The 16,317-nt window shown below is 44.5% G+C and overlaps 1 protein-coding gene across 1 annotated transcript; it reads right to left on the minus strand.

Moving 5' to 3' along the window:
- Positions 1-4,316: 4,316 nt before the first annotated feature.
- Positions 4,317-6,065, minus strand: LOC109767814 (uncharacterized). Its single transcript, XM_020326534.4, has one exon. The coding sequence runs from the start codon at positions 6,063-6,065 to the stop codon at positions 5,187-5,189; it is 879 nt and encodes a 292-aa protein (XP_020182123.1). The 3' UTR covers positions 4,317-5,186.
- Positions 6,066-16,317: the final 10,252 nt, after the last annotated feature.

The raw sequence follows: 16,317 nt of genomic DNA on the forward strand, positions 1-16,317 counted from the left end.
ATGTCCGGGCTGATTTTTGCCCGAACAGATGCTCTCTGGATAGGCGGGGTCGGATATCCGGGTGAAGGGGCCGGATGTCCGGGGCTTCGGGAGTAGCCGGATGTCCGGGGCATGGGGACGGATGTCCGGGCTGTCGGGGGCGCTTCCGGAGCTCTTTGAGTAGGTGGAGGCCGGATGTCCGGGCCTTGGCCGGATGTCCAACCGTTGTAGCAGCTGGCCCTTCTTCCGTCTTCGCTTCCGCTCGCTCTGCACAGACGCGTCAGAAGCAATTATGCGAATCCCAAGTCATGAACCAACGACAGCGATTTCAGGACCAGCTGAGCACGGGCACCAAATTGCTGCATCCTGGAAGCCCTTTTCCCACCTTGCATTCATAACTCACACTCGCTATCCCTCAAAAAAAAAACTCACACTCGCTAGCTCTAGAATGTCATATTAATATGACCTAAACAAGCAACATGTGGTATCTGAAACATCTCACACCAGCCATGAGTGCATGCCTATATGTGCTCCATTCCCTTCGCTAACTATTTTCCTCTTATGATTCAGCACTTGTAGGGATATGATGGCTAAGAACTTGTATGCATATAGTTGAAAAATAAAAAACTCTACCAGGAAGCGAAGCAGTGACAAGCATGTGCTACCAACTGGCAATCAACACACTCAAAGGAACACACTGCATTATAAACTAACTATCTAGATTTCAGGAATGCAAGGCATTGGCAAAGCTTCTCCGGGCGAGAGCCCTGCAGAATAGAGTCTCACGCGGGAACATCGTGCACCAGCCACCGGCACGCTAGGTGGAGCAGCCTGACTGCTCGTTTTCTTTGACATAGTTGTTTTTTTGCGGGGCAAAAAAATGATTTTAGGTTTGTGCCTACCAATTTTTCTTCCCCAAATGACTTTGGTGAACTAAAGGGTTAATTATGAAATCTTGCCTAGAAATAACCACCAAAACCTTGTTTTTTTTTCAGGTAAAACTTGCAATAAAAAAAGGTCATTAAAATCGCCAACCGCCAACTGGACTGCACTTGGGGAGCCAAAGCCCAGCCAAGGTGATGATTCTACCTTTTGTTCGAGCGTAATTATCTAAACAATTGCTAACCTTATTATGAGAACGAAAAATATGACTCTTTCACTCCGTGCTCTTGCTTTCGAGGCTCACCACCTAACACTGGCCACCTCTCCTCCCTTCCCACAGCGGTCATCTTCTCTCTTCCCCACAACCGCCACCTCCTACCTCTCCTTCCTCCCTTTCCCTTGCTGCTGCCAGATACAAGTGGTCGGGCTATGTCCCGACACTAGTTGATGAAGGCGGCCGTGGGGAGATCTCTTCTCCAGTAGCCTCCGATGGCGAGATGCGATCTACAACCGTCGACTTGAGGCAGAGGGTATGGTTGTGCAGCCATGGCGGTGCTGTTTCTGGAAGGCGTTGCTATTGGAGAATTTTTTTCTTTCTCTTTGTGATGTCAAAAAATGGTTGGTGCGGATGGTCGTTGTTGTTGTTCATCGATCGTTGTTTTGTAGCTACTCCCTCCGTTCTATACTAGTTGTCGCTGATTGTACTAATCAGCGGCAACTAATATGAAACGGAGGGAGTAATATTTAATATGAGCGTACATCATAATGACTGAAAATCATATTTTTTATAAAAAAGGGTATGAAGTAATAATCATGAGAAGAAAAGCCATTACAAAGTTGAGGAGCGAAGAGACAAACGGTTTGCTATCTAGTGGCAATCAACACACTCAGAAGGACTGCTCAACTACCCAGAGTTTTAGGAACGCGAGGCATCGGCAAGGCTTCTCCAAGAACATACTATCCTGATGGGCTCGGTTGAGAATGCACATTTCAGGGGATCTCACACAGTCAGGAGTCAGCCTCGGGATTCAGGTCTTCTAGCTTCTGCTAGCGCTGAAGACATCAAGACCTACTTGTGCCAGAAGTCTTGCACACCACCGCAGCCAGACCTTCGTGTCATTCTTCCCCTCCTTCTTTCCCTGCTACAAAATACAATCCATTAGCATATCTGAAAAATCACATTAATCGGCTCACACGGCCAAATGTGCTGAAAACACGCAAGGTTCCTCGCTTTCCAAATCCCACAAATGACACATGAAAGTATAACGTGAAAGAATGGATGAAGCGTATACCTCTGGCAGGGACGCGTTGCATGTTATATAGGCAAAGACGTTTACAAGATCTTGGCAGTTCGGTTGTGTTGGATTGATCCTCAAGAAAAGGCTATACAGAGAGATGAGGATAAATCCTAACAACCACAACTACCTGATTACAATATGCACGCAACACGCTAACCTACCGGGCGTATATGCGGTTTATAATCATACCGCATATACATGTTACAATATATTCTAACATAACGGACATAAGATTCTTCTGCCTGCCATTTTATCCCCCAACTCAAAGTCAGTGTGCAATCTTCAGCGTTTTCAAAGTGCTAATGAAAACCAAAGCACAGCTGGGAGCTGGCTACGTTCCAACAGGATCACGTCGAAATTGAAGGGAATTGTAACCAACAACAAACACTAGGCGGAGCAGCCGGACACGTTGGCGAAGATGAGGTTGTTTGGTCTTTTCCAAGTAATTTTGTCGTATTAGTGGCAGAAGTGAAACATCAAGTTGCCTTGACAAATGACTTTTACTTTGTGCAATGTCAAATTTTCTTGGACAAGTGACTTTTGGGAACTAGGAGGTTCCGTAGGAAATCTCACCTAGAAATAACTACTAAAACTAAGTAGGTTACATTTCCCAACCGCCGAAATCATTGATTAACTATAGATCGATACTCCATTTTTTTGCGAAATAGATTGATACTCCATCGACGATGAAGAACACATCAAGTTTTTAATAAAAGCACAAAAATCTTAGAGGTCAAGAATATCAACTACATAACATTGACCATGAATATCCCGAAACATGAAAGCCCCTTCTCACACCTTGCATTCATGACCCACACCAGCTCTAGCATGTCATATTAATATGACCTAAATAAGCAACACGTGATATCTGTAGCATCTCACACCAGCCATGAGAGCATGCCCATATGTACTCCATTCCCTTCACTAACTATTTTCCTCTTATCATTCAACACTTCTAGGGATATGAGGGATAATAACTTGTATGCATATAGTTGAAAATAAGAAATGCTAGATAGGAAGCTAAGAAGCGAAGCAGTGACAAGCATTGCTGCCTATTGGCAGTCAACACACTCAAAAATACCGCACCATACTCTAAACTAACTATCTAGATTTTAGTAAATGGCATGATTTACCTGCTGGCGTTGAGATTCATCTGACAACACATAAGATTAAGTTTCTAGTTCTGCGTTTTTCAGTAAATGGTGTGATTCCCACTCTTCTTTTGGCACTGTCACTCGAGTTAGATGTCAAGTATCACAAGAGGTGTCAGAGTCAGATCATTTCGACGACCTCATGCTCTGGACGCACCGGATGAAGAAACCGGCGCACAAGCAGGCCGCCTCCTCGTGGCGTTCCTACTTCGTATCACGATTACACGTGCTTATGTAATTCACCTTTGTAATCAGGCAAACGTTGGGTTAACAAACTGTTGTCTGAATTCCCATGGTGCTCTGCTTTGTTAACTGAAGAATGCATGCAGAGTTCACTTCTCACACGAGTCAAGTTCAGAGAGTTGAAAGCTCTGCTTAGTTTCAGAAAAAAACATTTTAGCCAACGTATATGCAAACATCAAATGAATCCCTGAATGTAGACAATGTATATATTTATCAGCCAATATTCAGTCCTTTGGCTGATTTTTCATTTAGTTAGTTGTCACTGTCTATTCCCATGAACCTATCATCAGTACTGAAAGTTCTGGAATGGGTAGTTGGGTACAGTCGGTACCGACTAATTGTTTTCATGCCGTTTGAGTGTCTTAACACAATCATTTTTTACTAAGCATGCCCAAGTACGTTAAGAATGAGAAAATTCTGAAACAAAATACGGTGTAACTTTTGTGTTCGAGTGTGTATTGATTAGAAAAGATGCCCACCAAGAACCGTAAACAGACAGCATAAAGATAACTTTGTCGGGATTAGTAATATTTTTCCTTTCAGTTTTTAGCTAACCACATATGCGAAAATACAACAATGCACTGCAATGATGCCTTCTTTTTTCAGCAGGAGGGTTGTGGATCCTATGGGGCACATGTCATTTAGCAATTGTTACGAGCCCAACTACGATCCTGATGACGGTCTGTCGAAAGAGAGAGCTATGAGGAGAGCACCGCGTCAAGTGACGAAGTAGTGATCATGATTTTCTTCTCTTTGGTGTCTCTTTTTCTTTTCCTTTTTCCTTTTGTTTGTTCAGTTTTAGGTTTCAGTAATTTTCATTATTTTTCATTTTGTTCCTTTGTCATTTATATTTTCACCAACGGAACTTGATTTTTTCCCCAGTTTTCAGGATTATTTCAGTTATCTTTCTTCAGTCATCAGTTTCTTCAGTCATGTCAGTTGTTTCAGTGGTAGTTGTCACTTCAGCTTTGGGCAATAGTTGCACACTATTGATCTCACTCTGGTAGTTTATTCCGGGGTGTCGTTCTTGACTCTTTCCTTCTCCTTTTATTTCCTTTCAAGTCATCTTTCTCCAGTCTTTAGTAAATGTTTTTCAACCACCTTTGAGTCTCGTTTATTCAGTCCTCTTCTCTATCTATCTTCAGGTTTTTCAGTGCTCAGTTCTTGTAAGGTTTTCAGTCATTTTTCTGTCTATCATTGGTCATTCAGCTATCAGATTCGTAGGACAAAATCAAATCAAGACACATGACAGCACATCATAGGACAAAAATTCGACTTAACCCTTCTCCTTTTCCCTTTTCTCTGTACAACTCTGCAGCCACTACTTTTTTCTTGATGATTTTTATGAGATAACATCGTCCCACCAGAAGATCGTCCCACCAGTTTAAGTGACCATCTCAAGAAAATGTCCACAATCGTACCAACTGTAGCATTTTTACAGTGACATGAGTTATGGTCAACAAACCAACTGGTGGGTGAAGCAAGCCTCAATCAACAGGAAAACAGGACACACGTTCATAGTGCCAAACTCGCCACAACTCCAGTACTCTTGTCACCTTCCCTTCCTTATCCTTGTGTTAAAGACAGTACATACAACAGGCACCTAAAACATCATCTTTGCCATGAATGAAATTCAAAACTCAAACTCTCCTGAAGCCTTGTTGAATAGAACATCTCTGCCGTTCAGATGCATGATTCCACCCTTCAAAGTGCACCTCCAGCGATTCTTTGTCCTTGTTATTTTGTCAAACTGTGCAAGGACAAGGTGCTGCGTGTCATCAAAGTCATCATCAATGTCGTCATCGTCGTCGTCGTCATCTTCATTGAGAGGAGGTTCATCATCATCAACACCACCCGCAACCTGGTCTGCACATCCATCCTGTTGTGGCACAAATGAAGCAGCTGAAGGATATTCATCCCTCTTCCGTTTTCCAGAAGACATCATGAGAAAATCCTTAGTCGTCAGTGGCTGGGGTTGCATCATCATCCGGATCTCCTCATCATGAGCAAAAGCAAGGTTCACATCAAGCCCCAGTGGTCTCTGATTCATCCAGGGCGATGGGGGTTGCATGAAAGGGCTCGGGCGGCCAGTTTCCGGATCAGCCCCATTCATCATCCCCATCCCGTTTCTCATGTCACCGATCGGCGATGGGGCATAGTCCCACCGCCCCGTATCAATCCCAGCTGGAAGTGGCGTCTGGATCGGGGTCTGCTGCGGCGTCGGTGGGAAGAGCATGTCGGCGGTTGGGGTGGTGTACTCCTCGGACGTGGCCTCGTAGGGCACGTTGAGGTCGTGCACCGGTGGAGTCGCGCCGCCAGCGGACGCTCCGGCGGGGGGAGCCCTGTTGCGGTCGATGTTCCCTGAGATTGCGCCACAGTGCATCAACTTCGTCTCCCAGAGAGCCTGGAGCTCGTTGAGGACGGCATCGCCAACGCCGTCGGTGTCGAAGTCCTTACGAACCTTGGCGACGACGTCGTCGATCACGGAGATGTACAAGTTGCCGCTGGCCATGGCGTCGGCGGTGGATGTTCCTAGGGTTAGGTAGCGTCGGCGAGGGGGGCTGCGCGCAGGTCGATCGAGAGAGGGGAACGGGGAGGAGAAGGCGGACGGGGTGGGATATATATAGACGCAACTCCACTTGGTAATCATACTTCTGACCGGACTAGAACCCAGGTAACGATCCACGGCGGTATGGTTCGATCTGGGCCCAAGGCTAACCACTCTAATCTTCAGTTGGAGCCTCCAATTGGGCCAAAAAAGCCCAGTTTTCTTGGACACCTCTATAAAAGACTTTTTTTAGGGTAAATGTTTGCTATTGGTGGCCCGGGCGGACTCTATAAAAGACTTAAAAACTAATGTTTCGACCTTATTTTAAATATCTGAACAAAAATACAACAAAATTTTCATCTGGCGAGCCATAAAAATGCCAAAACGGCATAAAAACAGTAATATATTTTTGTATCCCATGACTATATTGCACTCATTTACTAAAAAATGTCATGATTTTTATGACAAATGAAAATTCCAAAACAAACCCCAATCGAGTTGAACAAACTATTTAACGATTTGCCATGATGGTATTTTATACAATGCCAAGTTTTACAACAATTTGAGTTCTTAAAAAAAGGGCATGGCATGGCAATTTTCCTGAATTCCCATGGCAAAAAAATATGTTCGGAAAATTGACATGTAAAAAATAGAATGAACAATAGAAACAAAAAAATTGCTATGGTAGAATCATATTCAAAATGCCATGGTATATTAATCAATTTCCATGTTTTGTAAGAAAATTTTGCCGTATATGCAAAAATAACACAAATTTTATGAAAAATAAAGGTTCCATGGAAGATACATACTAAAAATTGCTCTGGTATTTTTAAAAGGAATTGGCTTGCGTTGTTTGGAAATTGCCATGAGAAAAATAGAATGAACAGTTCAAGCACAAAATATGAACAAAAATATCTATGGCGGGCTCATATCAAAATTTGCCATGGTATTTTAATTAAATATTCCATGTTTATTATGATAAAATTTTCGTTTATGTAAAGTAAACACAAATTATGAAGAAAATTGCCATCGCAGATGCATGTTAAAATTTGCCATGGTGTTTCTATTATAATTATCATGCTTTGTATAAAAGTTTTTGCCATGTATGCATTCATATAGTGAAAAAAAATGCCATGACACATAAATCACATTTGCCATGGTTCAATACGAAAAATATTTTTTTCCATTGTTGTAAAAAGAAAAAGAATTTGCCAAGATCCATAAACTACATTTCAAAGATGCCATGGTAAAAAAAATCTGGAGTAACAATAAGCACGAAATCTACAATTATATGTTTTCTAAAATGATTGTAGTACTATAATAATGCGAGTATGTGGACAAGTGTTTCCAGATCCATGTCTATACGGACTTCCAACGAGGGCTTGTATCCGGTCCGCAAGACAGGCCATACGTGTTTTCTCCCACAAACTCGAGACAAACGTGGGGCTTTGCGGATGACCGGACCACTGCCACGCCTGCTTCTGACCGCCCTGGCCTACCCAAACCCCCATTCGCTCCTACCGCGCTTTTCCCACGTGTCGCACCGCATTCATGTCGGCGAGAATATAGCTGCCGGCATTGATGCCCGCGATCTGATCGGATGGGAGAGTGCCGCAGAGGATGCGATTTCTCACTGCCAGCATTGAAGCGATGCGCCGGCCGAGAGAGCACCGCATGCTGCTCGTCCGGCTGAACACGCCTCCTCGCCACATTCAAATGGCCGCAGACTGCCCGCCTTCCTCCATTAAAACCCGTGCGTGTGCCGAGAAACCTACTCCCACGTCCGTTCACGAGCCGCTCGTCATTTAACACAATGCCGGTTGGCTTCGCCACACTCCGCTCCCATCTCCTCCTTGCACACCATTTTCTCCACAAGCTCCAGGGCATACGGCAAGCAGGGAGCCGAGTTCTCCGGCATAAAAGCTGGTTGGGTAGCCTGTCGAGCCCGCCGGATACGAGCCAAACAACTCTCTGCTCCGCCTCCGTCGATGGTCCAGGCGGCTGCACGCCAGCTCACGGGGGCAGAAGATCCAAGCCAATGCGTCGTTCCGCAACTCGCCGCTCCAAGCCAGCTCGCTCAAAATTTGCCATGGTATTTTAATTAAAAATCTCATGTCTTTTATGAGAATTTTTTGCGTATTTAAAGTAAACACGAATTATGAATAAAATTGCCATCGCAGATGCATGTTGAAATTTGCTATTGTGTTTTTATTATAATTAGCATACTTTGTATTAAATAAATTGCCATGTATGCACTCATATAGTAAAAAAAAATGCCATGACACATAAATTACATTTGCCATGCGCCATGAATTTAAATTGCCATGGTTCAATACGAAAAATATTTTTCCCACTGTAGTAAAAAGAAAAGAAATTTGCCAAAATCCATAAACTACATTTAAAAAATGCCATGGCGCAAGAAGATCTGGAGTAACTATAAGCACGAGCTCTACAATTATATGTTTTCTAAAAAGATTGTAGTACTACAATAATGCGGGTATGTGGACAAGTGTTTGGAGATCCTCATGTATACGGACATCCAACGCCGGCCTGTATCGGTCCGCAGGACGGTCCGGATGTGTTTTCTCCCGCAAACCGGTGACAAACGTGGGGGCTTTGCGGGCGTCCGGACCATCGCCACGCCCGTTTCTGACCGCCCGGGCCTACCCGAACCCCCCATCTGCCCCTCCCGCGCTTTCCATCCCACGCGCCGTGCCGCTTGCCGCGCCGCATTCATGCCGGCTCAGGGCATGTAGCGGCCGACATGGATGCACGCGTTTTGACCGTACGGGAGGGTGGCGCAGACGGATGCGATCTCTCACTGCCGGCAATGAAGCGACGCGCCGGCTAAGAGAGTGTCGCCCGCTGCTCGCCCGACTGAACACGCCTCCTCGCCACATTCAAACGACCGCAGACTGCCTGCCTTCCTCCATTAAAATCCGCGCGTGTACTGAGGAACCTACTCCCACTATTTAAATGATGCCAGACACCGAGCAAAAAACGCACCACACTCTGCTCCCATCTCCTCCTTGCACGCCATTTTCTTCGCAAGCTCCATGGCATCCGGCGAGCAGGAAGCCAAATTCTCCGGCATACAAGCTGGCTGGGTGGCCCGTCGAGCCCGATACGAGCCAGGTAACTCTCTGCTCCGTCTCTGTCAATGGTCCAGACGGCTGCATGCCAACTCGCGGAGGCAGAAGATCCAAGTTGGACGTCGTTCAGCAACTCGCCCCTTGAAGCCAGCTCGCCAAGGAGTGGCATGTGGCTCCAGGCCGACAAGCGGTGGACCACGGCGGCACAGGCATCATGCTTGTTGTGAACGACGAGTGGTGTGTCACACCGCTCCTCCAGCACGTTCGCGCTCGCCACCATCATCGAGGAGAAGTAGAGCACGGGAGGCCGCCGTCGCTTCGGTCCCATGAAGGCCACCGCCGAGGCGACGCCGGCGTACACAACTGGTGTCTTGCCCAGTTCAGCACAGACCGCCGTTGACCCCCGCCTAGGCTTCACGGATGTAGAGCCCCCAATCCCCTCCGGCTGAAGCATCCCCTTTGCCACTCCGATGAGTGGTGCAGCCAGACAGAGGGAAGATACGGGGGAAGAATATACCTATGGGGCTCACGGCGATCCGGCGAGCGGGCTGCCGGACATGGGGAAGACAACGGAATCCGCCGCGGCCAGCCGTAGACTAGTGTAGTGTATCCGTGTCATGGGAGTGCAGCTCTGCGCAGCCAGACATGCACATAGTTTTAGCTATTTAAGTTAAAATATGTCCAAAATATAATGAATTTCGTTCGGTTTATATGAAATCCGCTTTGTTTGCATGAGTGTCATCCGATTGTTGAAAAAGTGTTTGAAATGTATGCGGGCGGCGTTAAATGGCGGCCTTCCGCATCCGTGTCCGTGGACGGATGCGGGAGAAAATTTGCGGGTTGCCGTTGAAGATGCCCTATGGCTACCACCATATCGCCGCTTTTGCTAATATAAGCCACCAACTACACGTACGCATTGTACTACCCCCATCATTTTAAAGTTATTTGCTCAATTTGCTTCTTCCCCCTCCCTTTCTCTCCCTTTATATATCTTCCACATAGAGGCCGATCATTTGGTAGAAACAAGTTACAAGGATACAGGAACTATGCGTAGGATGTATTCATGATCATGCATATGTTACATATAGGCTCAATTATATACACCGGAGGTAACCACGAAAAGTTTTGAGAATAGGAGGCATCGGAATAAATTGATTGAGTTTGACTGTACAAAGTAAGCAATTATACATGCACATTCTAACATTCGGGTTGGGTGGTACTATATGGTTGCATAAATAACTGTTGAGAGATATCTAATCAATATCGTTTTTGTTCTTCTTTATTTAAGTCTGCAAGGCTAGCTATATCTTCATGTAACGGGCAAAGAAGGCAAGGAAAAGAACGCCAAATTAGCTGAGTTGGCTCGAGAGAGGTGGCAACCCATGCCGCATGCAGTCAGCAAACCTTGGAGAGAGGTTGACCTGGTTCAGTTGTCGTCCGGCCAAACGCGTGATAGGCCGGCAAGCCATCTCCCTCAGCCGTCATGTGACTTTACTGTCTTGGAGCGCTAAGCTTTACACACTGTTGTACGAATAGCTCGCTGTATTCCTCCCGCCCTTATTGCTTCACATGTGGAGCCTGTCGTGCATTTTGGTGCCATTTAATTGGATCGAACTTCAGGCGAGGTCTTCCCCAGCGACGCGGGCTTAGGGAAAAGTAGACTTATCGTTGTTAGGGAAAGAAGCTTGACGATGTTGCAACGGAATTTTGTTTTCATCATGGTTCCATGCATATTCCTTCTACGACATCTAAACGAGTAACTACATGTCGAGTCGGTGGCTAAGAAGATGCGTATCAGCATGGATGGTGGTGTAACCTTCGAGACATAAGGGCGGCCATAAGAAGGTGCGTGTCAGCATTGAGTGACGGTTTAACCTTCGAAACAATCATTTGTCGCTTTAGGATGTATGGTTGTAATAAGATCTTATATTATGAGACGGAGAGAGTATTTTTTTAATTGATACTTTCACCATCTATAATTATTGTGTTAGAGTACGTAATGGGCCTAATGGGTCTGGGCTGGCGGTATAACCTGTTAGTCTTAGGGTTAATTAAAGATAAGGGTCGCTTGCTTGGGGGTCAAGTAAATCTCTTTATATAAGGGGAGGGAGATGTATCAATCTAATCAAGTAGGAATTAAGAAGGAAATACCTTCCCTCTCTTGCCCGGCCGTGGGCAAAAAGGCGCCCGGCTGGCCCTCCCGCGCCCTCCTTCTAGCAGCGCCATAACACATTGTGTCTTTGTCTTTCTTCGATGATGCAATTTGTTATCCAGGTGTTGCGTGTGAACTGTTTTCGATTAGATCACAGTGATGCAATGTTTTGAGTTAATCTTCTTTGCTATTAATGAAAGAGTGACTCACAAGAAAGTTCATGCATTTCTCATTCTATTTGTTATTTGCATGTAGCTTATCTACGCGTTGGCAGTAGTGGGATGTGAAAACGAAATTCTACAAGCAAGAGATTTTAGTAAATTATTTGAGTACCTATCACTTAAAAGGAAAAAAAATAAGAAAACATATTTGCTTCTTGGAGAAGATGATCTAGTCCCCAGCTTAATAAGAATATATTAATTATGGACAAAAGGGGGGAATTCAAGTCATGACTTCCTAGATTTTTAACTTCTTTTGTTTCTTTGGCAAGAGTCTCTCGTTCTAATTTGATTAGGTTTCTAGATGGCTAATATATAACCGATTGGATGTGACAAAGTTGCTAATTTTTTTTGGATCCTAGTTTTTCCCATCAATATTTCAAGTTATCATACTTCGTGATTAGCCCTAACACAAAAACATGACGACTTGACAATATTTTTTGGAGGGGATCGGCAGGTCCGATAACATTGGTGCTTGTGCATCCCCCATTCTGGAGGCGCTCCTTGGAAGGCGGACATAGTTTTCCAGAGAACTACAAGCTGTCATTTACTAGTTGGATTATTTGTCGCATTGGATAGTTCCATTGATGTTGAAGTCATTTTTCTTCTCATAATCACACTTTTTTTTGTCTCTTCATGCACTTCGCTTGTACTAATTATGGTATTCATCATCAAGATTCAATAACCGGGATATGATATCTAGATTCTTCCTATTCCAAGAAAAATAAATATATGCATAATACAGAAGGAAACAAATACTGCTCTTATGTGCCTGTCTTGCTCACGTCAATCTGTATGTATTGCACGTTCTCTCAAATTCAGAAAAAAAAGGAGTTGTGACTCATTGCTTTCGCATTCACCTTCCTCATGTGCCTATGCCACTCGGTCAGTTCGGCTATCATTTATACATCTACTACAAAAAAACCTTAATCTCACCATATACGTGTAATTGACTGTTTATGTATTCAGTTTGTTGTATGCAATAGGAGACAATTAAGAAAAGAGATAATGAGTTACGGATGCAAAGACGATGCTGATGTTATTGTTGGTTTTGGTAGTTAAAAAACATTGTCCATCAAAATGAGATTAGAGGGCATCGGGAGGTAGTCTCTTAGCCAACATATCAGATCTCTAACTTGTCACCCTGATGTTTGCACAACATTGAGTCTTCCTAGTTTTCCGGGTTGTGAAATTTTCGCACCATATCTTCTCTCGCCAACTTTCTGCTCCCAACTTTCAATGCTTGTGAATTATAGCTTTCTGTTGTCTTCAGTGCAACTTACTATTCAGGTCTGTTCTTCTTCATTGGTCAACACAAGGGCCATGCATGTTAGCATTGCAACACTAATGACAATGCATTGGCATGGTGTAGGCCTGGTTGGATGCAGAAAAGGGACTGCAGGAGGAGGAGCAGAGATTGCGGGCTGAAGACCGGTGCATCATCGAGAAACAGAACAAGGAATTGTAGACACTAAAAGAGATGGTTGCACATCTTTATGCCGTGAGCGGCAAAACTGTGCCAATATCACCAACGCATCCTGCAGATGATACTAGCTTGGACATGGTGAGTTGTCTTCTAACTTATTCAATCGCCATCCTCGTTCTTACCATTCATCTTATTGTCTCATGTGCTTACAGGTCATTCCGTCAATTGGGTCGAACAATGTGCCGGTACCTGCACCCGGAGTTGGGCAAGCAAGCACAATGACTACTCTAGATGTTCCCACTTCGAACACCAAAACCATGTAAGCTCCTAGTTATGTGATGAACATTGTGCTTTCCTATGCATTCACTTGTGCTTTTCTGAACTTTCTATGCTTGAGAACATTGTGTATTCTTGAGAGTATTGCGTTTGTGTGCTTGAGACATTGTGTTTGTGTATTTGAGATCATAGTTTGTTATGTATGTTGTGGAATGGTGTTTGGCTATAACGTGGCAATGTTTGAGTCATTTGGGAAGTGATGTTGGTGCTATATATATGTGGAATATTATTTGTTGTAGGGCTAATAAAAAAACAAATATGAAAACAACACCCAATAGATGCTTTCCCGACTGCAGAACTCGGCTAAACAATTTTACCGAGTGCAAAACTCGGTAATAAGGTCAGGTGGCGCTTCCTCGTGTCTCGGTGGTGTCTTTGCCGACATGTGAGCAAAGCATCTCGACAAAGAAGGGAACCATGAATTAGGCTGGACGTACCTTTGCCAAGCAAAGCTCTCGGCGACGGTGAAGGACTTAGCAAAACGTTTGCTGATATGTGTTAAACGTACCCGGTAAACAGTTCTAACCTTTGTCATGCGCCCATATATGAATCTCGGCGAAGATGGCAAGCACGCATCAGCCGCCCATACGAGACAATTTGCCGAGCACAAGGATAACAATCTCGACAAGATCTCAGCAAAAGTCCTATGGCACGTGACGGTCGCTTGTGCTTCGGATTTTGCTGAGTCTTATCCATCAGGTCTTGGCGAAGTCGATGTCTCGGCAAACAAGGACGCCTCGAGCCTTGCTCCTAGGTGTCTAAGTTCGTTGAGTCCCTGCGGTAGGTGCTCGGCAAAGGTTCTGGCCATGTGGCAACCGCCATCTCCATCGTGCCCCTCAAATGCCTTTTTTGTGCCAAGTACCCCACCTAGAGCTCGGCAAATCGGCAAATGGTTTACCGAGTCCCCGAGGACGGCTCTAGGCTAAGTGCGATTTGCCTGAAGTGTTCGGGTCGAATACCCTTAGTCGAGAACAACACTCGGCAAAGTCTCTGCCGATTGGGAAACGGCTATCGCCGAGTTTTCCAGGCACTCGGGAAACTCGGAAATTCCAGTAGTGTCAGTTTGACGGATGTAAGGCTATTGATGGTCCTTGATGTGTGTGCGTGTTGCACTGCCTTACTCTGCTCCATGTGTGGTCCCCGTGATTAATTTGAGCGTTAATTGGAATTAATGGAACAAGGGCCTTCCTGCAGAGAAACAATCTACAATATGGTATGGTTATAATTAATGACCTAGCTATACTTACTTGCGAATGGGAATCCATTCAAAATGTAGTATTCTTGGTTCCCACAAGACTAGTTAAGCTAGGCACCACCGATCACCATACAACAAGTCTTAGTATTACTACATGTACATACATGTATGGTACTGCCCCCTCATATGCCGTCATTGCGGTCCTCTCTCGATATATATCTTTGACGACCGATTGCCAAAAACAAGTTACAAGAAGGGAGCTTTGTGATGCTAGTGTTCAGGGCTTGTACTAACTTGATCAGTACAGAATGAAGAGTATTGAGAATGGCAGGCGTCGGGATGAAGTAGGCTCGGACCCGGGGACGAGCAGCCCATGCGACGAAACACGACTCCCAATTTGCAGGGGCCCCAATTTTGGAGCACTTCAGTTCCGCTAGGCCTAGTTCAGCCAAGCTAGGGACGAACCCATAGAGGCCCAGCCTGGATCACTGGACACCGGCTCGAAGCCACCAATGGGACATGCGCATGTCCCGTCTACAAGCTCATGTGGCTAGCGACGCAGCCACACATTCACGCCAAGGCACGAAAGATTCGTGTGTCATGTGTGCTTGCAGCTTGATGCCTTCTGGCCTCCTCCCATGCTGATTCTTCACATCATCATCCTCACTTGGGCCGCCCACCCAACCATCACGGCGTGTGGTGTTGTAGTCCACTCGCCAAGATTGCCATAGAAAACATGCACAAAAAAGCAAGTGGTCAATCTTTCTCAATTGTGTGCTTCTCTTCCTTTTTAACTTGCTTCCAGAGGCCCAAAGTGTACGGCCAGGGTTTCAAGCTTAAGTGTTAAAATAGAGAACTTGAGTAATATGATTTCCCAATTTTAGGAGTGGTTCATATTTGTTTCAAAATTGTACTCCCTCTGTTTCTTTTTACTCCGCGTATAAGATTTGTCTTAATTCAAACTTCGTAAACTTTAACCATATTTATATTTAAAAAATATCAACATCTATACTACTAAAGACATGCAATATAAAAGTTAACTCCATGATGTATCTAATGATGTTGATTTGATATTGTGAATAATGATATATTTTTCCTGTAATCTTGGTCAAACATGATGAACTTTGACTTAGGATAAAATTCATATGCAAAGTAAAAATAAATGGAGGGAGTATTACTTTGGGTTTTCCTTTTTTCTTTTGTGGTGAATCATACCTGTTAGAGGTTGTATTACAAGCATCTTCAATTTTGGGGAGTGATTAATGTGATTTACCTTTGCTTAGTTGGCTTGACATGGAAAACATGTCGTTGTTTAGTAGTTGCATTTGATTGATAATCCTTGTTGTCTTCCATGTTGCACCATGACTATGAGTCCATGTCCATGTTATGCTCGGTCCCGCAAGTCAATGGTTCAACTCATTCTCACTTAGCCACAAACGCTGCAAGATATATAAAAGAACTCTCTTCAGCTCGAGTTTCTGTAGCTAACTCTTCAACTCCAATTGTTGCCTTCATGTCAAACCTCAAAGGTGTCCGCCATGGCCTCCCTTTTTTTTTGCAAAGTAACAAACGTTTTCGATTTCGGCCAGCTAACTATCCAAGCCTCAATTTTTTCATCAGTCGATCGTAGCACCATTGGCATTAACTTCTATGTCTTTCTTTTTAACATGAAATGTGATTTTATAACTCAAAACATATCATCAGGGGGACACGTCGCATCATGAGCATACATCCATACTTTGCGTGGCTAGGATGCACACATCCGACACTAACACACTCAAACAAAAAACATAAAAC

This window comes from Aegilops tauschii, chromosome 5 (genome assembly GCF_002575655.3).
Source record: "Aegilops tauschii subsp. strangulata cultivar AL8/78 chromosome 5, Aet v6.0, whole genome shotgun sequence".
Classification (NCBI taxonomy): Eukaryota; Viridiplantae; Streptophyta; class Magnoliopsida; order Poales; family Poaceae; genus Aegilops; species Aegilops tauschii.